Below are 24,354 nucleotides of genomic sequence, written 5' to 3' on the forward strand. Positions count from 1 at the left end.
CTTTTTTTAAAATTTATTTATTTAATTTATTTATTTTTGGCCGTGTTGAGTCTTTGTTGCTGCACACGGGCTTTCTCTAGTTGTGGTGAGCAGGGGCTACTCTTCGTTGCAGTGCACGGGCTTCTCATTGCGGTGGCTTCTCTTGTCGTGGAGCACGGGCTCTAGGCGTGCGGGCTTCAGTAGTTGTGGCACACGGGCTCAAGAGCACAGGCTCAGTAGTTGTGGCGCACGGGCTTAGTTGGTCCATGTCATGCGGGATCTTCCCGTACCAGGGATTGAACCCATGTCCCTTGCATTGGCAGGTGGATTCTTAACCACTGCACCACCAGGGAAGTCCCACACCTTCCTCCTTTTTAAAAAAATTTCAGAAATAATTCTATCCATAAGTATTTAGGTTTATATCTCTAAGGACTAGTTTTAAAAATATACCCACAAAACTTTTATTACATCTAAAATAATTAACAATAATTTCTTAGTATCAAATATTTGATTTGTGTTCAAACTTCTCCACACATCTCCAGATAGGTTCCAAGAATTACATTTGGCTGCTTTATCTCTTAAGTCTCTTTCAGTCTATAGGATCTTTCTTGATCTCTGTCTTTTTTCCTTTGAAGCTTATTTGTAGAATAAAGTTTATTTTGTAGATTTTTTTCACAATGTACAGTTTGCTGATTGCATCCCCATGATGTTTGCATCAAAGTTCCCCATCCCCTGTTTTTTCCTCTAATTTCATAATTGGCACTAGAGCAGTGGCTTTCAAATGAGGTTCCAGGATCAATAACATCAGCGTCATCTGGGAAACTTATTAGAAATACAGATTCTTGGCTTCACTCCAGGCCTATTGAATCAAAAACTCTGAGGAAGGTGCCCTGTAGTCTTCTAAATGATTCTGATGCACCCTAAAGTTTGAGAACCACTGCTGTATAGGCTTGATCAGATTCAGGTTTGTCCCTCTTCCACCCCACTCCCTTACCCTCACCAGCTGTTTCATGGCTGTTGATGTGTTTTCCATTAGAAGGCACTTAAGACTGACTGGTCTCTCCCTTATGATGCTGATGTTCATGTTGATCATTGCCTAGGCTATATCCGTTATTTCACTGGGGTTGCAAATGGCATTGTTCTAATTGTATCATTCCTTCTTTTTTAAAAAAATATTTTATTTATTTATTTGACTGTATTGGGTCTTAGTTGTGGCATGTAGGATCTTCATTGCAGCATGCGGGCTCTTTCATTGCAGCACGTGGGCTTCTCTCTAGTTGTGGCACACGGGCTCCAGAGTGTGTGGGCTCAGTAGTTGCAGTGCACAGGCTCTATTGTTGTGGGGTGCAGGCTCCAAGCGTGGGGCTCAGTAGTTGCAGCACATGGGCTCTCTAGTTGAGGTACACAAGCTCAGTAGTAGTGGTGTGTGGGCTTAGTTGCCTCACAGCATGTGGGATCTTAGTTCCCTGACCAGGGATCGAACCCACATACCCTGCATTGGAAGGCGGATTCTTAACCAATGGACCACTAGGGAAGTCCCTCTATCATTCCTTCTTCATGCATAAGCTGGAAAAACTTCCCCTCATTAACTCTTTAGGTTACCCTGTGGAATAGTTTGTTCAGAAAAGGCAGGATAAACGATGAGTCTTTGCTTTTATCTACCTGTTTTCAGAATAAGTTCTCTAGCATCTGCCAAAGATGACAAATGAAGTCCTGTAACAAATCAGTGTAAATTTAAAGATTTAACTGTATTTGATGTTTTATCCATTGTCATTTTGTTCTTATTTGATGCTCATATTATCCTATCTTTGTGTCATGGGAACCTCTTCAGGTTTTCTCCTAATTCCTTTTGACATGATCCTAGCAGTCTTTTATAGTGTCCTTGATTTCTGGTAGAAGATTTTCTAGTCTTGTTACATGTTTAGCTCCAGACCAGGAATTAGCAATTTCTTCAAGGAACGCTGTTTCTCTTTAGACAAAAATAGTAGAGATCATAAAATGCATGGTAGGGCTGCTCTTTACTCCAGAGGTTAGTCATATTTCCAGTTTAAACTTAGGACTATAATGCTTTTACTCAACCTAATGTATATCCTTTAATGCCATAAATCCCAGTATTCAATAACACAGTTACTCATTTTCTTTATCCCATAATGCCCACATAACAGTCTCAGAATCGTAGACTAGCAGTATTATTTCTGAAAACTATTTCTTCAGTGCTTGTTATCTTTAGAGTATACCCTGCTAGGATATCCAATTAAAGTCATTTGAAATAGTTCTTTGTGTGATTCTCCTCCCAATTAAATATACAGTTAGTTTGCTTTATGTTTTGGGGATTTCTTTTTCAAATTTAATTTTATAATTATGTAAAATATTTACATGGTTCCAAAGTCAACCAAATAAGGTATATTCAGAGAAGCCTGGCTTCTACCCTTGTAGCTTCCATCTGGTTCCCTCTGCTGTTGCAGTGATTTTCATCCTTGGGAGCTTTTAAAAAATACTTATGCTCAGACTCCACATCACATTGTAAAGCAACCATACTCCAAAAAAAAATAATAATAAATAAATAAATTTTAAAAATAAAAAAAATTTAAAAAGAAAGAATAGCAGCATTCTTTCCCTCTTCTGACCCATAGAGAAAGCAGAATGAATTTGTGTGTGAAATCATGGTGGATTTTTTTTTTTGTCTTCTGTGTTTTCCTTCCCTTCCATCCTCTGTCTTTTTTCTTAATTGTGAACCAACGAGTCCCATAGTTTATTGATTGGGTCTCAGAACCCTAAATGGGTTACTGGGTGCTTTTCTTGGACTTTTCTTGCATCATTGAGTGTTCCTCCTTTGACACCCTGCTTCTCCCTCATCTATGTTTCCAGGCACCCTGGGACATTTACACTCTCGAAAAACTTTCTTGCCTTTGGGGCTTTCGTCAAGTTATTTCATCTGCCCAGAGATGCACTTTCACCCCCGCCTATGGAGGCTCAGCATAATTGCCACCCATTGGTGGCAGCCCTTCCTGGCAATCCCTTTGTTGTGATTAACCACTCTAATGGGCCTGCCCTAACAGCTGCTTTGTAGTCCACTTTTGAGATTTACTGTGCTGTGCTATGTTTTACTATGCTAAGTTCCTCCAAACACAAGGCCCTCATTAATGCCCTGCTTCTGTTATTTGCCTCTGTACACAGCTGGTGTTGCTAACATCCTACCAGCCCAGCTTTAAGTTGAGTGTGCCTATTTGCCACAGCAGTTGTAGAATCTTGAGTCCTGAGCTTTGCCCTGCCCTAGCTGTGCTTGGATTATGTTCTCCGGGTTTGGTTTGGTTTGGGTTTAATATTTATTTATTTGGTTGCGCCAGGTCTTAGTTGTGGCAGGTGGGCTCCTTAGTTGTGGCTTGCCGGCTCCTTAGTTGCAGCTCGAGGACTCCTTAGTTGCGGCATGTGGGCTCCTTAGTTGTGGCTTGCCGGATCCTTAGTTGTGGCATATGAACTCTTAGTTGTGGCATGCATGTGGGATCTAGTTCCCTGACGAGGGATCGAACCCGGGCCCCCTGCATTGGGAGGGTGGAGTCTTAACCACTGCGCCACTAGGGAAGTCCCTGTTCTCCAGGTTTTTATGCCGTATTCTACCGTGTTCATAGTGAAGATTCTATTGTCCATCATGTTCAGTTTAAAGTAGGAGAGACTTTGGGAAATGTTTTCAAATTCTCCAGCATGTTCTTAATATTCACCATATAAAATATTCTACCTGCTCAAAGAACCATGTTTTAATTTCAGGGTATATCAGCATTTATGAGTTCATTTAATCAGGAATAATGACTTTTAGTTTCCACTGAGATTGCATTTGTTAATATTTTTGAGGCACATGTTTTCAGATCAGGTAACCTAAATTTTAAGTCTTCCTATTCCCTAGGTATTTGTTTATAATAGAAAAGGAGAGCATTTTAGGCATTGTTTTCTGCTGGAAGATTTTCTCATACTTATACTGGTTGAATACTTTGACCCACATAAACTCTGATGTGCTCTGTTTTGGGCTATTAAGCAGTGGTGAAATTACAATAGATGGTCTCTGTCTGCTGTAGTCATTAATTACATTCTCTGTGCCTTGGCATTGTATCTTGCTCCAACTGCAGCTGTTTCCTCTGGCCCTGTGAAAGCTTCTAAGATGTGTGCTAATTTAAAATGAAATAACACATAGATTTATCAGGCAGCATGTTTGTGTTTTTAATTACATTTTACACTGCAAGTCACTTTTTTTTTAAGTACTTTTGAACTCTTTCACAGAGGGAGTGCTTTAGGAATTTAAAAAATCATTTTGTCTTTTTTGCATGATATATGAAAGTATTGATTTTTTTTTTTTTTCTTTTTTTGCGGTACGTGGGCCTCTCACCACTGCGGCCTCTCCCGTCGCAGAGCACAGGCTCCAGACGCACGGGCCCAGCGGCCACGGCCCACGAGCCCAGCCGCTCCGCGGCATGCGGGATCCTCCCGGACCGGGGCACAAACCCGCGCCCCCTGCATCGGCAGGCGGACTCCCAACCACCGCGCCACCAGGGAAGCCCGAAAGTATTGATTTTAAGTTTGCATTTTAAAATTTTGATTCCTTCTTTTATGTCTTTGTTTTAAACATACTCTTCTTTCTTTATGATAGTTCTATAATCTTGATATCTCACCCTTTGAAGTATCCCCTGATAGCACCCATACTAAATTGTTTCACTGTGTACTTTATAATTTTAGGTTGTATACTAATGTTTAATGGGGTTTTAATTATGGAAATTCCATGAGGCCTGGGTTGAGGGTTTATGCTGGTGTGCATTTCATCTGTCTACCTGAGTGACAAGCACATGTCTTTCAGATGATCAAAGGAAACTCTCCCACATCTCTCAAGCTAGAAAGCAAGCTCCATGAAATCAGGGATCTTTGTTTTGTTTACTAATGTCTCCCAAATTGTCTACTGTAGTGCAATATATCTACCTATATTTGTTGAACTGAATCACTTCCTTTCCTGGTGGATGGATTAATTTTGACTAATCCACTTTTTATTGAAGAAGTAGTGACAGACTATTGTAGGTACTTTCAGGAATGCTGGGGTTTTCTTTTGACTATTTGCCTATTTGTTCCAGTAACATGACTTTGACCCTGGGCTGTGCAAAAAGATAATCCTAATCCTGTTAAGATGAATGAGCATTTGCCTCCTTCCTGGGTCTATGTTTGTTTCAGAGACCTCGCATTAGAGTTTGGCTCTCTGAGCCGTCTTCACTTTGTTTTTCACTAATCCTCAAATTTCTGTTTTTTGCAGGGTTATAAGGCATATTTTAAAAATAAAATTAATCAGATTAATGTTTGAAGGTGAAAAAAACCACCTTGTTTATTTCTTTTTATAAATTTATTTTTGGCTGCATTGGGTCTTCGTTGCTGCTTGTGGGCTTTCTCTAGTTGCGGCGAGCGGGGGCTGCCCATCATTGCTGTGTGCGGGCTTCTCATTGTGGTGGCTTCTCTTGTTGCGGAGCATGGGCTCTAGGCCCGTGGGCTTTAGTAGTTGTGGCACGCAGGCTTAGTAGTTGTGGCTCATGGGCTGCATGGGCTTAGTTGCTCTGCGGCATGTGGGATCTTCCCTGACCAGGGCTCAAACCCGTGTCCTCTGCATTGGCAGACAGATTCTTAACTGCTGTACCACCAGGGAAGTCCCTCCACCTTGTTTAAATGATATATAGTTCAGTGGTAAGAATTTAGATAACCATCAAACATAAGGAATGATAGGTGAAAAGTAGGAAAAATTAGCGAAACGACTTTTTTTTTGTTTTAACCTAAAAACATGATCAATTTTTCTGATTAATACAGTGACCGTGGGTGGAGAAAATCCACCTGTATTGAGGGAGAGTATAACTTCATGGTTAATTTTTTATTTTAGTGTAATACTCATTATTTTATTTTATTCTTTAAAAAATATTTATTTTTTAATTTATTTGGTTGCATCAGGTCTTAGTTGTGGCAGGCGGGCTCCTTAGTTGCAGTTCACCAGCTCCTTAGTTGTGGCATGTGGGCTCCTTAGTTGTGGCACGTGGGCATGCGAACTCCTAGTTGTGGCATGCATGTGGGATCTAGTTCCCTGACCAGGGATCAAACCTGGGCCCCCTGCATTGGGAGCGAGGAGTCTTATCCACTGTGCCACCAAGGAAGTCCCTCATTAAGTTATTTTTAAATGAAATGTAAATGCAGGTCTAGCAGGTCTTGGGATTATCTTTAAAAGAAGAAAATTTAACTATTTGATATCATAAAATTACCAGTAAATTTAGTAGACTTCTTATTCATTTGGTGTGATACAAATTAGGTGGAACTTGGATGTCAACAGAAATAAAATTGCCACCCACGTTGAAGTTTTATAACTTTTAGAGCTTGTTTTCAAAGACATACATTATTCTTTATATTGTCTTTATGTGATCTTGTCGAACTACTGTCTCTGGCTGATTATGGAAGAATATGAATTGATCCACCACTTGGTATTGAGGTTCCTAGTTCTGTTGTCAAAGATCTTTGCAAAAAGGGAGGATAAAGATGGAGTCTTGTGATACAATGATGACTAAACATTGCTTCTTTGTTTTGCAGTTCCAGTTCCTAACAGATTTGATCGGCGAGTATCAGGTATGTGTTCTTTTTCATAGCATACTACTGAAATGCTATTTTAAGATGGGATTATCGTAAATAAAAATAAAGTGATCTTTTTAATAAAAAGGTAAGTTGATAGCATTATAGAACATTATAAAAATTACCTGTGGTTCCTTCATTCTGTTTCATTTTAAGTTCTGAGTATATATGTATTTGTTTTTATATTATTATAATCAGTTTGTCACATTTATGTCATTAATATTTTTCCATGTTCATAATTATGGCTTCTAAAAACAACTTTTCATATTACTTCTGGCATTTTATATTATGCTTGCCATTAGCTTCTTGCTTACATTGTTGAGCCACTTAAATTACTTCCTCAGTAATAGTGCTGGAAGTAGCATTCTCTGGTCAGAGACTGAGCGTTGCCTTTGCTTTTTCTGTGTATTGCTTACTAGAGATAGTCTACAAAATAGGCTACAGGGAGAAAGACACCCTGCAAAGACCTCTTTTCCACTACCATCTCACTAACATAGGCAGTGCCTACTCCTTTCATTTATTTTTTTAATATATTTTTATATTGTTGACTTACAAACATACTCCTTTAATTTAGATGTAAGATATACCTCAAATTGTTTTATTTGGGATTCGTTTGATTATTAACCAAAAATGAACATTTTCCAAATATGGGAAATCTATTTTATTTTCTTGTATGGGACTAGTTTGATGATATTTTTCCCTTTTATCTGTTGTGCTCAAGATTATTTTTTATAAGTGTGAATAAATTTCTATCATGATTTTTTATTTATTGATTGATTGATTGACTTTTGGCTATGTTGGGTCTTCGTTGCTGTGTGCGGGCTTTCTCTAGTTGAGGAGAGCGGGGGCTACTCTTCATTGCGGTGTGCAGGCTTCTCATTGCAGTGGCTTCTCTTGTTGCGGAGCATGGGCTCTAGGTGTGCGGGCATCAGTAGTTGTGGCACGAAGGCTCAGTAGTTGTGGCTCACAGGCTCTAGAGCTCAGGCTCAGTAGTTGTGGCATGTGGGCTTAGTTGCTCCACGGTGTGTGGGATCTTCCCGGACCAGGGCTCAAACCCATGTCCCCTGCATTGGCAGGCAGATTCTTAACCACTGCACCACCAGGGAAGCCCCTATCATGAGTTTTAACCTTTTGAAATTTTTAATACAAAATTTTCCAGGTTGGTGTGCTACTTATTTTAATTTTGCTGTTTTTTATTGACTCAAAAATTTTGATCTGTGACTGGTACCTTGAACACTACCTGGCACAGAGCAGGTACTCAGTAAATATTTATTGACTATGTACATCTCTTTTTTTTTCATGATTATTCCTAAGCTGAGAAGGTCCCCATTTTTTCATAGAGCTGATAAATGTTTTCTGCAAGTTTTTCTTATAAGATGCTTGACTTTTAGATACATGTGGAGTTTATTTGATTGTACAGTTGGGATGTTTATGTGTTTCAAAATTGCTATGCGAGCTGTGTCACATCATTCTTTCATATCCCCTTGTTCTGGGAAGGTTTCTTGACTTTAAATTGTCATATGACCTAACATCTGGTAAGGCTTAGAATCTCTTTCCTATCCCTCAATCATTTTCTTTGAGAAAATCTGCTCATTTATGTTTTCAGAAAGTTTTTGGTAAGGTTGTACACCAAAGTCTGTTGAAAGGAGTTTGAAGAATGTGTTGTTACTTATAGAAAGTCATGGGCTTCCCTGGTGGCGCAGTGGTTGAGAGTCCGCCTGCCGATGCAGGGGACGCAGGTTCGTGCCCCGATCCGGGAAGATCCCACATGCCGCGGAGCGGCTGGGCCCGTGAGCCATGGCTGCTGAGCTTGTGCGTCCGGAGCCTGTGCTCCACAACGGGAGAGGCCACAACAGTGAGAGGCCCGCGTACAGGAAAAAAAAAAAAAAAAAAAAGAAAGTCATTTACAGAGACAGGACTTCCCTGGTGGTCCAGTGGTTAGGACTCTGCACTTCCATTGCAGGGGGCATGGGTTCGATCCCTAGTTGCGGGGGGGGGGTCCCAACATGCCATGAGGTGCAGCCAAAAAAGAAAAAAAAAAGTCTTACAGAGAGGAAATAGAATAGAAATTGAGGCTAGTATGAGACCCATGAGCCACTATCTCCCATTTCTGTTCATCCCTGTACCCCTTTTTACCCAAAGATTAGTAATAGCTCTTGACATCTGTGGGACAGGCCTGGGGAATGGAGAGTGCAGTGACATCTCCTCCAGAGGTCACAGATGGTCACAGATGAATTGCTGCGTAGCCTCTCCGTCAATGTGGTTCAGTCCTTGAACTCTACGGAGGACTCAGACGAGTACTGGGTATTATCCCTACCCTTAGCTTTTACAATCTTACTGAAGAGTTAAAACTTTTTAATATCATTCAAATGTTAAGTGAAAAAAAGGGATTCTTAATAGAGTCCAAAATGATTATTCAGGAGAGCAAATAGCTTGTTAGCAATAGCTAACATTTTTTGAGTGCAGGCTGTGTGCTAGGTGCACATTTTTAAGGTCTTTCTAAATGCCTGCCTTGTATTGTTGAATATAATCCTCAGACTAACACTGAGATACATGCTATGATTATCCCATTGTATGGATAGGGAAACTTGGGGGCAAAGCAGAGGTTAAGTAACTTGCAACAGTTGAGGTGATAAAGTGCCCACAGGTAGCATGGTTCCTAAGCACTATCCTTAGCATCCCTATGTACCCTTTCTTATACCCTCTGGAACTCTTGGTCAGTCTTCAGCTAAATCTGTAAACTCAGAGAACAGATCCTGGTGTCTGAGTGCAGTCTTCATCTTCCTGATCTAGCTGAAACTTGGCCTGCCCTGCAGGCTTTTCAAATGGCTCATTTCTCGTTCACCTTCCTTGTAACACTGACAGGAGGTGGGTGAATATATCTACTGTTCCTCATTGCTGCTTCCAGGCCATTCTGTCTCCCTCCTCCCTAAAACCCTCGACTTCAAACCTCACATTATATTCTACCAGCCACTGCCCCTCCTTGTTTTTGTCCTCTAATAACCCCCAGGTTGTTCCTTCTTATTTCCACATAGATAATCCTTCCAGTCTGGTCCTTCCATTCCTTGACCTCCTCTTCTCCAAGGTTCTTGTCTTCCACCCTACTTCAGCCACTCACTTCCATGGTTGTATTGTGGTAGGACCAGCATTACAACTCTTCATATTCTCAATCAGTGATCCCAGTCTCCCACCACTGCCTGCTGTCTTCTAACAGCTCCTTTGCTGTCCCACTCCAGCTCTCAGAACTCATTGATCCTGTCTCCTTTTCACTTTCTCGCTTCCTCTTTACTAACCTTAAATTTCTTGATCAGTGACTATAACCACTCCCTGGCACCTTCCCTCAATTCACTTTTCCCTTTCTATTTTCTTGGCTAAACCACACTGTGGTTTAACCCAATTCTCCACTTACTGTGTCTGTACCACAGCTGTACTTGGTTGAGGGAAAATACGCAGCCCTGTTGACTGATCTTATTTCAGTTCATGATCATTAACTTCTAGTAGGCTCTTGATGGCAGCAATCATACTGTGTTTCTATACTTCTTTCACGTCCCTGTTCTCCTAGGTAATAAGTCTTTCGTTTCTTCTCTCTCTCCAAACCTCCAACACCTCCTCCCCCATCCTCATTCCTGTCAGATAATCTTCCTCTCAATTTAACTAAGGAAACAGAAGTAACAGAAGAGAATTTCCTTAGGCTCCCACCCCATCTATCCTTCTTAATCTGCCTGTGAGTCCAGTTGTCCACCTGTACACTAGATCTCAACCCATCATCCTTCCAGCAGTTACCTGTTCTTTATCCTGCATAATCTTTATTCTTCAACTGGATTATTTTTCTCAGCAAAGAAACATATCGTTGGCTCTCCATTCTTAAAAATAAAACTTTAAAAAATCACTCTTCCCTCTCTAGCTACCACCCTTTCTCTCTCCATATCTTTATAGCAAAACCCCTTGAAAGAATTGTCCACATTTCTAGTTTCTCTTCTATTCTCTCTTGAGCCCATTCTAGTCAGACTTTTGCTCCCATATCTCACCAAAACTACTTTGTGTATTGCTCACTCACATTCTTCAGGAGGAAGGAACAAAGGAAGGATTGAGGAATCAGGAAGAGAAATTACTGGAGGCAGAAATAAAATCAAGAAACACTTCTTGGAGGGAGGCAGAAATTGCACTGGAAGTTGAAAAACATGGTTACTATTTGGCCAGTACCAAGAAAGATGCGTTCTAGGTGGAAGAATGTCTTAAGAACTTGAAGGGGGATAAACTGGAACTGGCTGCTCTGGCTGTAGGAGAGCAGATAAAATAAAATTGGAAAGATAGTTGGGGAATGGGCTCCTGATGTGATCCAAGGATTTCAGCTAAAACTAGTTGTGTGAGGACATGTGCTGTGTCAAACACTGCAGAAGAGACTTCAACAATTCAGGGTGTCTGACTGAATAATAATCTGGAAAGTAAAGCAGCATAGGAGAGCTAACAGTTGTTGAGTGTCTCCTGTGAGCCCAGCCCTATGTTTAAATGTCACCTCCTATTATTAACCCTTTAACATGGTTCTAGTATTGTTATCCCCTCTTAGCGTTGAAGAGACCAAGGACTGGGGACATAGAGAAATAGTGAGTGAGCAACAGATGGACCTAAGCTCAGACTCCAGTGAGTGTAGCTTCATAGATGAGCTTTTCCCCTCCTTGATGCTGCCTCTCCCTTGCAAATCACTGGAATTGAAAATCTGTACCTTCCAAATCCTTCTAGCAGAACAGTCCCTCTACATCAAGTGATAAATGCATCAAATGAAGACAGTCCATAAATTCCTTAAATGCAGTTTTCTTTAAATAGTTCTAAATTAGTGTTAACTATCTTTCAGTTTAAAATGTTAGTGTGATTCTGTTCATTTAAAAACTTCATCCAGGGACTTCACCGGTGGTCCAGTGGTTAAGAATCCTCCTTCCAATGCAGGGGACGCGGGTTCGATCCCTGGTTGGGGAACTAAGATCCCACATGCCACAGGGCAACTAAGCCCACGCACTGTAGAGCCCACGTGCCAAAACTACTGAGCCTGGCGCGCTGTGCAGCCCGCACCACAACTGGAGAGAAGCTTGCGTGGCACAATGAAAGATCCCACGTGCTGCAACTAAGATCCAATGCAGCCAAATAAATAAATAAATATTAAAAAAAAAAAACTTCACCCCCAAAAGAAAAACCCTTTTGTTTCATAAATTTCTGTTGTTTAAGCCACCCAGTCTGTAGTATTTTGTTATGGCAGCCCTAGCTGACTAAAATACCCAGGCTATATCAACTCTTCATGGGCGCTGGCAGGACAGCACAGGGCCTCATGCCTGTGACCAGGATCTGGGCTCATTTCTTTGTAGAAATGAGGGCATTTTCTCTCACAAACACATTTTAGTGATTCACGTTTCTGGATGGAAGAAGCACCAGTTAAAATTTAGAAGAGGAAATTCTGCTGGATAATCTATTGTTACTTTGTACTGTTTCCGATTACTAACTAGTGACATCTGCTGGAGAACTGTGGCAAAATTAATTCCCTCAAATGAGGGGCTGTGCTGCTCTTTTAGTCTTCATCTTCAATAGGTCTTGACCATCTCATGACCTAAAAAGTGTAGGTCTTTCTTTTTAAATTTGTTTATTTATTGATTGATTGATTTTTGGCTGGGTTGAGTCTTTGCTGTGTGTGGGCTTTCTCTAGTTGTGGCGAGCGGGGTCTACTCTTTGTTGCCATGCGCGGGCTTATTGTGGTGACTTCTCTTGGTTGCAGAACACAGGCTCTAGGCGCGTGGGCTTCAGTAGTTGTGGCACACAGGCTCAGTAGTTGTGGTGCACGGGCTTAGTTGCTCCGTGGCATGTGAGATCTTCCTGGACCAGGGCTCGAACCCATGCCCGCTGCATTGGCAGGTGGATTCTTAACCACTGCACCACCAGGGAAGTCCGACATTCAGTGTAGGTCTTGAGGCTGCATAGGGGATGACACAGACTCTGGGACTCCCCGCACTGAGACAGGTTTCCTGATGTGTAGAACCATAAGGGGCAACAATCACATAGACACTTAAAAATTGATTTTTTATATAGAAAATGAGAAAAGTAATTCAGGATCGGTACCAGAAAGAAGTAGAGAGGTTGAGGGCAAACAAAGGAAGAGGGAAAAGGGAGCTGAGTCTGATGTTCAAAAGAAAAGGGAAAAAATGAAAACCAGTTTAAAAAAATAAAGATATAATGTTTTTCACAAATAGAAACATTAAAAATTTTAATGAAAATAACTACTTTTGTTTAAGTCATAGTGCTGTACCTTAAGACTTAAAAACTATAACATTTGTTGCCTCAGTTACATTGTCTAAAAATATAAAAATGAGCTAAGTTGCTAAAATACTTTCCTCCAAACTCAGAGGAAAAGCAAGCCTGGAAATAGGCTAGCTCAAGACTAAGTGTCATTATCAGTAAGATCCTGTCAGTCTCATCACTAAAGGCTTATTATTTTCAACTTCTTAAATGAATATTTTCATACATATGCAAAAGTAGAGACAGTATAATGATACTCATATATCCATCTGTCTCCAAAATGAGTTTTTTTTAAATGCGTATTTCTAAGAAGACATTTTGAAATCCTGGACCAAGGAGTAGCAGAGTAGACTGAATAAAGGTCAAATATGAGAATATTTCTGAGGTAGAATCTGATGTATTCATTGGGTAAGAGGTGAAAGAAGGAAGCCATGGTGAGTTCCAAATTTCTGGTTTAGAAAGCTGGGTTGATAATGACAACATTAATCAAGAGTGCAAAGAACCAAGAGGTTTGCAGTTTAAAATACTATCTGGTTAGCTGCCCTCTGGCTGCTTCCTCAGCCCCCAACCCAAATACCTATGAAGATGTGAAAAGAGGCAGCAATAACATCTAGGAACTCAGGAAGGTGTCTGCCTTAATCTTTAGGACAGATCTGAGATAAACTTGTTTCCTTGTGGAAACAGGAATGGCTTGGAGAAAGATAGAAAGAAAGTCATTATCTACATCCCATTATCACTTCCCTGGCTCAGCTACAAAAGCCTGCACCACCAGGGGCTGGGCAGCACTCTCTGCAGAACACTACCTGATGCTGTTTTAGGGACTAGAATGGTGCCTATGCTCTTACTCCCTTCTCCCTGATTTTTCTCCATCTATTTAAGGATACTGGGTCCCTGTTAGACAGTCAGAGTGTTGATGGCATTACAGTACAGAAGGAGTGGTCCACACAAGTAGGCTGGGCAGGGAAGGGAGTCCTGTGTACAGGTCATGCTAGGAGTCACCATTTCTCAGGTATTCCATTAGGTCAGAGAATCAATGAGGAAGGGGAAGCTGGGATGCAAGCTAGACCAGGGCTGCAATGAGTAAATGTCTGTAAGAAATCAGGAGTTAAATTGAGAGTGGTATGTATCATCTTATCCCCTCATTATAGATATGTAGAGATTTTTAGCCATCATACAAAAGAATTGAGCATAGGGTCAAGAAACTTTTATATTTCTTGCCTGCTAACAAATAAACCCTAACAAATAGTACAAGGCTTATGAATGAATTTGGCAGATTAAGGCTGTAAGAGGAATGAAGATTAGAAAGGTCCACTACAAAATGCTCATAGAATGCAAAATATCATTGCCTTTAGTTTGTTGCATTCTGGGCAACACCAGTGATCACATCTAGATCATTCCTGGCAAAAGTTTTGTTAGTGAGTACACTAACTTTTTTATTCACTAGATAATTCATTGTGTCTACCATTGTAACACCTAAGGGTAAGATTTTAAAATCATGACTTGTACTGACATCTCCAATTCTAACCCTTCTTCTGTTCCATAATTTTATTCCCCTTTTCTCCAGTGAAAAACATCTGGCTGTATATTTGTTTACTCACAACTGTAGTACACAGAGGAGTTTTGGAATTACTGTACCACTGGAAATAGCAGTTCTTTTTTGTCATTGGAATATATCCCACTGAGGGTGGATGGTTACAGTACTATGTTCAGAAGCTACTTAAAATAATTCTCCTTTCCTTCTCTGTGGTTATGTTATCAACCTGATATGTGGTTAGGTTCATTTGTTTCTCTTTGTATTCAGTTTTAGGGTCCCTCCATCCTTATCAATTTAATTTTTTAAGTATATAAAACATTTTAACATGGCTTAACTGTCAAAACTATATAAAAGAATTTTCTTAGAGAAGTTTCATTTCCTTCCCTATCCCTTCTTTTTTGTTTCTGCCTACCTTCTAGGAAACAATTTTACTACTGTCTGGTTTATCCTTCTCTTGTTTCCTTTTGAAAAAATAAATATGTTAAATTCTTTTGTATATATATTCATATTTATATATTTATTCCCTTCCCCTCCCCCTTGTTTTTTGGCTGCATTGGGTCTTAGGTGCCGCACACAGGATCTTCCCCGAAGCATGCTGGATCTTTTGTTGCGGCACGTGGGCTCCTCTCTAGTTGTGGTGCTTGGGCTCTGGAGTGCACGGGCTCAGTGGTTGCAGCATGCAGGCTTAGTTGCCCCGCTTCATGTGGGATCTTGGTTCCCCAACCAGGGATCGAATCCGCTTCCCCTGCATTGGAAGGTGGATTCTTAACCACTGGACCACCAGGGAAGTCCCCCTTCCCCAATTCTTATCTCTCCTTTATCATGGAAGTCCTTCTTTATGGAAGGGACAGCATACTATGTAGTATATTCTTCACCTTGGTTTTTTTTGCCTTTTTTTCCCCTAGAACTCACTATTTATTAGCCTATGGGGATTTTCCTCGTTCTTTCTTATAGCTGTATGATTCAAATGGGTACTTATATCATTTATGATATTCTGCTATTATAAACAATTGTTCAGTTAATATTTTTTAAATCTTTGCTTTACAACAAAGACACGTCCTGTGGCCCGCTGGTGCAAACACAGGTTACCTGCAAAGAAAATCAAGTTGGTTTTAGATTTATATAATACTGTACCTAGAACAGAACCTGACACATAGTATTTACTTTGTTTAAAATTCTTTTTGGGCTTCCCTAGTGGCGCAGTGGTTGAGGGTCCACCTGCCGATGCGGGGGACACGGGCTCGTGCCCCGGTCCCGGAGGGTCCCGCGTGCCGCGGAGCGGCTGGGCCGGTGAGCCATGGCCGCTGGGCCTGCGCGTCCGGAGCCTGTGCTGCGCAACGGGAGAGGCCACGGCGGTGAGAGGCCCGCGTACCGCAAAAAAAAAAAAAAAAAAAAAAAAAAATTCTTACTTTTAAGTCATTCATGTACATAATGATGTTGAGATCTTTTATTTTAACTTATTCTTTTCATAATTGCTCCAATTCCATATCCATATGTTTATATTGCATATACTGTACTTTTTGGTTTTCCATCCCTGCTTCATAGCTCAGCAGAGACATTACTTTCTTGCTTGTCCTTGCTACTACCATAGAATTTAGTAGATAATATTTTTTATCATCTCTCTCCTGTTTGGACTACCAATCTCTAGAGAGCTGGCTTTTCATCACTAACAGAATGCCTGGCATTACTAGGTACTTAATATATTTGTTAATTGAAGGAAGGGATTACAAAAATCATTATAGCTTTAGAAAACAGTGTATAAAAAAAAATTGTGTCCACTTCCTATTTTCCAGTAAGACACACATCTGTTTTATTTATTTTTCTCTTTATTTTTTTCTCTCCAAATTTAGTCTGTGCTGAGACCTATAACCCTGATGAGGAAGAGGAGGATACTGATCCAAGGGTAAGAACTGCAGCAAAGGTATTAGGTAGAATAATTTTAGTCCCCACTCACTCGCCTCCTCCTCTACATACCAAATCTAATCATGCTGACATTTAAAATAAATACAAATTAAAATCTCAGCAAGATGCCATCTTTTAACTAACAGATTGACAATTATTAAGAAGAATGAAAGCAAGATTGGTTGAGGATATGGTAAGAAGGGATGCCTAGCTGTAGCTGTCAGAGCTTTATACTTAGTCAAGCCAGCTGACTCAGCAGTTACGTGAAGGAGAATTCATCCCTAACAAACAGTTGGGTCCTTTCTAAGGAGATTATTGCAGTATTGTAAAATTGAAAAATGGAAGCAACATAAATGAACCAAAATAGGGGATGCCAAGGGCTAAATTAAGGTACATTCAAGTCAAGAGAATCTGCAGCAATTGGAAATGATGGTACAGGACTGGGCTTAATGACATGGAATGATGTATATTTGAGGTACATTTTATAGAGCATTTTATAAAATAAAAAATAATTTAAAAATATCTATCCGTCTGTCTACCTATTTACTTATTTACTTGTTTGTGCAAAGATTTATACCTGGAAGAATATATCCCAGATATTAACAGTAGTTGTTGTAGGACTATGGTTGATTTTGGGGTGTTTTTTTAAAAACTCAGGTTTTTAAATTCTTGTACAGTTAACAAATTACCTTTATAAAAGCAAATTTGAACCATCTTTTTTAAAAGATTGATGTTATAAAAGAAACTTTAATGATCTTTCAAGTGTGCCTTAAAATGAGTAGACTATGAAAGATTTCTGAAGTATTCTAATAATAAAATGCTATCATTGTGTGAATATAATAGACATGTAGGTTTTTGAATTTTTTATTTTAGATATTGTAAAATTTTGATGAGTTTAAAAAGTTAAAACTTTTTAAACTAACTTTATCACTTAATATCACAAATTTAAATTACTTAACACTTTTGGCATCAGTTATTTCTGGTCAGTTTAAGCAATGTACTTTTTTTAGGGTGAAGACAATACTTAGGAAGGAGCTTGATGGGCCTCTCAATTATAACAGCGATACTAGGCAATAATTATTTTCTTTAGTTCAATAAACATTTATTAAATACCTGTAGTATTAGTAATAGGAGTAGTAGTTTTTGAGCACCTACTAAATGCCAGGTTCTGTTTTAAACACTGCCTGTATTAGCTCATTTAATCCTTATGACAATTCTAATTTTGTAGATATCACTAATACTACTAGTAATACTAAGCTGTTGAGGTTTGAACTCTAGCTTGTATAGCGGTTGTTTACTTGCCATCTCCACTTACATTTCAATAGACAACTCATACTGAGCTCCTGACTATTTCCGTTTAGACATTCTTTTTCACCCACAGTCTTCCCCAGCTCACTTCTTGGCAGTTCCAAACTTCCTGTTGCTCAGGTCCAAAATTTTAGGGTCACCCTTAGCTCCTCTCATTTTTTCATACCCACATTCAAATTTTCAGCAAATCTGATAGGCTCAGTCTTCAAAACATTTAAAATTCCAGTACTTCTCAACACCTTCATGGCTACCACCTTGGTCCTAATCACCACCATTTAGCACTAGGATAATCACAGTAGCTTTCTGGCTTTCACTGTTGCCTCCCTCAAGGCTGTTCTTCACTCAGGAGCCAGCATGAGCCTTTAAAAACATTAGATCTCTTTCCTTCCTCTGTCAGAACCCTCAGATTGCCCCCATGTCACTAGAGAAAAGTTCCAGATCTGTGATCTACAATGCCCTCCACCTAACCCCCAAACCTGGTCTCTTCCTGATCTTTTCCCCTCGCTCTGCATCAGTCACATCTGTCTCCTGGTTTTTCTCAAACATGCTATTAACCAACCATAAGACCTTGTTTTTACTTGCTGTTCCTTCTGCTTGAGGTGCTCTTAGAGATGTCAACATTACTCACTCCCTCAGGTTGTCCTCAGTTCCTTGGGATCTTTACAAATGTCACCTTCTCAGGCCTCATCTGGACGCACACGTGCACATGCACACTCATACACGCACCCTTCCCTACCTTATTTTCTCCTTAGCCTTGTCACTCTAACATACTTTATGTATTTATTGAATGTGAAAGCAGGTGTTTTTGTCTTGTGTTCACTGCTATGTCCCCAGAGCTGAGACGGTGCCTGGCACCTAGTCGATGCTTAATATTTGTTGAATGAACGATATGTGACCTTCTGCTTTTCGGATGGGGGACTCTGAGGCTTCCAGTGCATAGCTGACTTGCTGCCAGCCACACAGCCAGTGGGCGGTCCAGGGTGGGTACTCTTCACCCCTATCATATTTCCTGTCCACGATCAGGGTACTGCTTGGTATTTGTATAGAGTTAAAATTATAGTAAACATGCTCTTAATTTTTCCCATTTTTAGGAGAAAGAAATATACCAATTTGTAAGTTAAGTAATATTTTTAAATAGAATAAAAAATTTTCCCTGGTTTTATTTGGATTGGCAGGTGATTCATCCTAAAACTGATCAACAGAGGTGCAGACTTCAGGAAGCTTGCAAAGATATTCTTCTTTTCAAAAATCTTGATCAGGTAACATTGATTTTTAAAATATTTTTGGCTTTTAGCTTTTGTCCTATTCATCATTTAAACAGTTTTTAGCATCTTAGCCACAGTCATATGAGGCATTAAAACCTTAGCTTCTTCTTACTTGCAAATGTTTGCATTGTGTTGAGCACTGTAATCCATAATGAGCTTTTCAGATGACTTTTAGTATTTCTCTGAACTGCTTTGGTACTTCCTCCAAGGCAATACCATTTGAGGACCATGCAGTTGGGTCATATTAAAAGGAAATGCTCAGGTTTGCATGACCCTGGCTTAGTTTGGAGGGTCTTTATTTATGCTGAAGAGTAATTTCTCCAAAGATGCCAGTGTGGCGTCCTCTCTACCGGTAGCGGTTAACCCACTGGAAGTGTGTGACTGCTTCTCACTCCTTTGGTGTAAGGCACCTCTTAGGATTCTTTCTCAGTGAAGACCTCAGGCATGGGGCACACACAGAGTGGTGTGTGTCTTTAGGGCTCCAGCACAGGATCTGTGCCTGTGCCTGTCTTCCCTCTCTTGGTGGAGATGGAAAACAGGGCTACCTCCTGAGGACAGAGATGCTTCAGATTTCCTGTTCCTTCTGTACTTTGACGGCCACATGCTGAAGCCACATGAATGGCTGAGGTGCTGGGCCTGCTGGGGAATCCCAGAATGTGCAGAGACAGGAAGGATAGGAAATAGAATTCTCCTACTACCCAGCTCCTGCAAATATGTCTTCTGAAGATATCCCCACAGCCTTCTGGGAATCTGGCTGGTCAAACATGAGTTTATGTTGTATCAATCAAGGGAATCAACTATCCCTGCTGTCTGTAAACCAGACTGTTTGGTAGCTGTGTGGTTATAGGAATAGCGAGAACTTTAATCAGAATTTTATTAGTCTGAGATTGAATAAAACAAGGACCATGAGTTCAAGGAAAGGCTGGTTGTAAGAAATAATAGTCTGTATCAACTGTTTTCCCTGGAAGACTCATCTGTATCAATGGAAAGCATACTTGCTTCTTTATCTACTGTGAATAAAACCCCTTGTAAATTTTATACTATCATATGTTCTAAAGAAGTTGCTGTGTCAGTCTAGTATTCAGATTTTTCTTAGTGCTGGAGAACATTTTACCATTTCAGTCTTGAAAAATGATAACTGAATTTTCAGATTTAATTATATTTTTCTAACATTTTATCATGAAAATATTCAAATACAACAAAGTGGAAAGGATTTTACAGAACATGTATTTATCCACTGCCTTGATTCTAACATTAACATTTTACTATGCTTGTCACATGATATACCGTCTACCCTCAACCAAGGGGTTGGCAGACTTTTGCTTAAAGAACCAGATACTAAATATTTCTGTCGCAACTACTCACCTTCATTATTGTAGCAGGAAAGCAACCATAGACAATGCATAAATGAAAGGGTATGGCTGTGTTCCAATAAAACATTATTTACAAAACAGTCAACTGTTTGCTGGCCCCTGCATTAACCCATCTTATTTTTTAGGATAATTTCAGAGTAAATTGGAGATCTCAGTATATTTCCCTTAAATACTTTGGCATGCATATCATGATAGTTCAATATTTGTTTATAGCTTTTTAATTGTAAAGTTTGCATATAATGAAATGCATGCATGAGTTTTAAGTGTACTTAGGTTTGACAAATGCATACACTTAGGTAATCTAAACCCCTATCAAGATGTAGAATATTGCCACCACCCCAAAAAGTTTCCTTATGCCCCTTCATGATCAATTCTTGCTCGCCTCCCCCCAGAGGCAACTTCTAATTTGATTTGTTCTACCATAAATTAATTTTGCCTTCTAGAATTTCATATAAGTGGAATCATACAATATATACTCTGTTGTGAGAGATTCTTTTCACTCAGCACAATATTTTTGAGATTCTTTCTTATTCAACATTCCATTTCCTTTTTTCACTTTTTATTTTGAACTAGTTTTAGACTCATAAAAGAAGTTGTAAAAATAGTAGAGTTCCCATATACCCCTCATCCAGCGTCCGCCAATATTAGCATATTACATAACCATAGTACAATTAGGGGAAGGGTAAGCTGTGACAAAGCGAGAGAGTGGCATGGACATATATACACTACCAATCATAAAATAGATAGCTAGTGGGAAGCAGCCGCATAGCACAGGGAGATCAGCTCTGTGCTTTGTGACCACATAGAGGGGTGGGATAGGGAGGGTGGGAGGGAGGGAGATGCAAGAGGGAAGAGATATGGGAACATATGTATATGTATAACTGATTCACTTTGTTATAAAGCAGAAACTAACACACCATTGTAAAGCAATTATATGCCAATAAAGATGTAAAAAAAAATAAAACCAAACCAGGAAAATGACATTGTTACAATACCATTAGTTAAACTAAAAACCTTGTTCAAATTTCATCAGTTTTCTCACTAATTTTTTTTCCTAGTTAATAATCCAATCCAGAAACCCACATTGCACTTAGCTGTTATTTCTCCTTAGTCTCCTCCAATTTGCTATAGTTTTCAGTTCTTTCTAGTATTTCATTATCTTGACACTTTGAAGAGTACTGGTTAATTCCATTATAGAATATACCTCAATTTGAGTTTGTCTGATGTTTCCTCATGATTGAAATGCGGTTATACATCTTTGGCCAGACTACACAGAAATTCTGTTGTGTCCTTCTCAGAGCATCATATCAAGGGATCCATGATGTCAGTGTGTCGTTGTTTTGGTGATGTTCGTTCATTCCCTTTTATTGCTGAGAAGTATTCCATTATATGAAAATACCAGTTTGTTTATCCATTTTTCTGACAATGGTTACCTGGTCTATTTCTTGCTTTTAGCTCTTATGAATAATGTTCTGGACATTTTATACAAGTCTTTTTGCGAACTTTTTTTTTCATTTCTCTTCAGTAAAATACCTGAGGGCAAAATTGCTGAGTCATAGGGTAGGTATATGTTTGATATTGTAAAAATCTACCAGATGGTTTTCAAAGTGGTTATACCATTTTGCATTCCTTCCAACAATACGTGACATTTCCAATTGTTCTGTATCCTTAACCAACATTTGATATTATCTGTCTTTTCAGATTTTAGCCATTCCAGTGAGTGTATTTGTTTCCATTTTTTAAAAATTTACTTCCCAAACCTTTGTTTTTAAATTTTCAAATTTACAGAAAAGTCAAAGAATAGTACCATGAACATTCTTATATTCTTGACCTAGATTGACCAGTTGTTAACATTTTGCCACATTTACACTGTTTCTTGTGTGTATATGTAGGCACATGTATAAGTATGTATGAACTGCTTTTAAGATTTTCCCTGTAAAGTTTTCTATGGCTTTTTTGTTTTGTTTTCCAGTCCTGAGTCACACGTTGCTTTTGGTTGTCATGGTATGATTCTAGTCCCCTGTAACCCAGATTGCTTCCCCCATGCCTTATTCTATATCATGACACTGATATTTCTGAAGAGTCCAGGCCAGAAAAAGAAGAGTTACTCAAAACATGAGGCTGCCAATGGACAGCCCACAGGCCAGATACAGCCAGGTATAGATGTGTATGTTTGGTCTGTATTGTATGTGAAAACTTTAATTTGTTACTTGTATTTAAACATGAGATTTCTGGCAACACTGAGCTCACATTCCACATTAACATGGATGACACATGAGTAGCAAGCCTTCCTTTTTAGTATTTGTCAGCTTTTACAGTATTCAGCACACCTGGAACTATGGAACTAAAGAGGTGCTTTTTGGTGATAATGTTATTTTAGATAGCACAGTCACACTGACAGAACACTAAATCACATGGAATTATGCAGCAATAAAATTATTTCCTTGTCAGATCTTCAATCCACATTCCTCCAAAGACAAAGTCTTTCTCTGAGTTGAAACTGGTATTTAGTGCTCCGTAACAGTCACTGATTTCCCTGACAGAGGGATGCTGGCCCTAGACTGAGATCACTGTTTTGTTAGAATTTAATAGCATTGTTTTGTTTTCATTATACTTACTGGTACAGTTAGTTACCTTCTGGTTATGGCAGGTAATATTGGTAAGTAACTAATTGTATGTTTTGTGTATAAATGATTGTAGCAGTATTACATGTCTGGTAATAGGTCTCGTTTATTGAGTACCTGTTATGTGACATATACTTTCCTTAGATTTTTCTCCTTTAGTCATAAAAGTTGATGAGCTAGAAACTATTTATTAAACCCTTTTTTGCATATGAAGAAACTGAGTCTCAGAGAGGTAAAGTGATGTGCTTGGCTAGTCAGAGTAGTAGTTGTGCTGTTCCATGAGATAACCTGTGAGGCCGTCTCAGCCTTTTAGCCTTGATAATCCTGTTAATATCAACACCTGGAGGAAGGTGGCATCACATGGCTTTACACCTGACATAGTAGAGCCATCAAGGCAGGTGACAGTCTTGTGGGTGCGGCTGGGAGAATAGGCACCATGATTTAGATACCTGTTTTTGCGTAAATTATAGAATGTATTTTCAAAACAATGCTGCCTCAGAAAACTTGGCAACTGTGCTGTATATGTGGAGATGCAAAGCTGAATGGCCACAGGAAAGCATTTGTTTCAGACAGCCCTTAGGTTTCTGCTTGAATGTGGGGAATAGTTTGATGTGGGGACTTCTACCATCTACCATGTAGTCACCAACTAAGATAAGCATAGTTTTTTTTCCCCCCACAAATGTAGAAGCCATCTTTTCTCGTTGTGTATTCCCTGCAGGAACAGCTTTCTCAAGTCCTCGATGCCATGTTTGAAAGGACAGTCAAAGTTGATGAGCATGTCATTGACCAAGGAGATGATGGGGACAACTTTTATGTCATTGAACGGTAGGAGATGAAGTTTTGCAGTTGCATGGCTGTACTTAATAAGATCCATAATTCAGGGCAAGTGCTTTACCCTATGCTTTGTTCAGCCCAGACAGGACTTAGGGCCACGTAAACAAGCTTCTCAAAGCTTGCGCCTCTCTGTCCACAGCCTGCCTTTCTCTATCTACTGCTGCCCTGAGTCCTCAGTACAACCCATACTTGGGTTGCCACTATCTACAATTAGGTGAAATGTGCAAGCTATGCTTTATAAACATGTTATTTGCAAATGTTCAAGTGAATTGATTTTGTAAAGAATAACCGTAACACTTTATTGTCCTCTGGATCATTCAATCCTAGCCTAATTTTACACATGAGTATACTGCCTCAACCTCCATACCTCTGGCCCCTTCTGGCTCTGTTCCAGGTATAAATCATGTTGGGAGACATGAAATATTTGGGTTTGACCTGTTCGCCCTGGTGTGTCCTAACCTCTTGAGCTATTAGTATCACCTGGAGGACTCCTTCTGACCCCTCCTCAGTCCTGAAAGGAACACCCTCACCAGAGTTTAAGATCAATAAGATGTTGCTTCACCCAATATCTTCCATTAATTATTTTTCATTTTTTCTTTTGAAGTAATTTCAGAGTTATAGAA

General features: G+C 39.6%; 1 protein-coding gene across 3 annotated transcripts in view; it reads left to right on the plus strand.

The window, feature by feature from the left end:
- The window catches only part of PRKAR2A (protein kinase cAMP-dependent type II regulatory subunit alpha), a 76,656-nt gene that overhangs the window by 31,469 nt on the left and 20,833 nt on the right, over nt 1-24,354 (plus strand). For 2 of the 3 annotated variants that reach the window (XM_065885193.1, XM_065885194.1), the window contains exons 2-5: nt 6,574-6,609; nt 16,276-16,328; nt 18,811-18,894; nt 23,616-23,722. In XM_065885193.1, coding sequence (XP_065741265.1) covers nt 6,574-6,609; nt 16,276-16,328; nt 18,811-18,894; nt 23,616-23,722 — 280 coding nt within the window. The remainder of the gene's footprint in view (nt 1-6,573; nt 6,610-16,275; nt 16,329-18,810; nt 18,895-23,615; nt 23,723-24,354) is intronic. The other variant, XM_065885196.1, reaches the window with a different exon arrangement.

The sequence above is a fragment of the Phocoena phocoena genome, chromosome 10 (assembly GCF_963924675.1).
Source record: "Phocoena phocoena chromosome 10, mPhoPho1.1, whole genome shotgun sequence".
Lineage (NCBI taxonomy): Eukaryota > Metazoa > Chordata > Mammalia > Artiodactyla > Phocoenidae > Phocoena > Phocoena phocoena.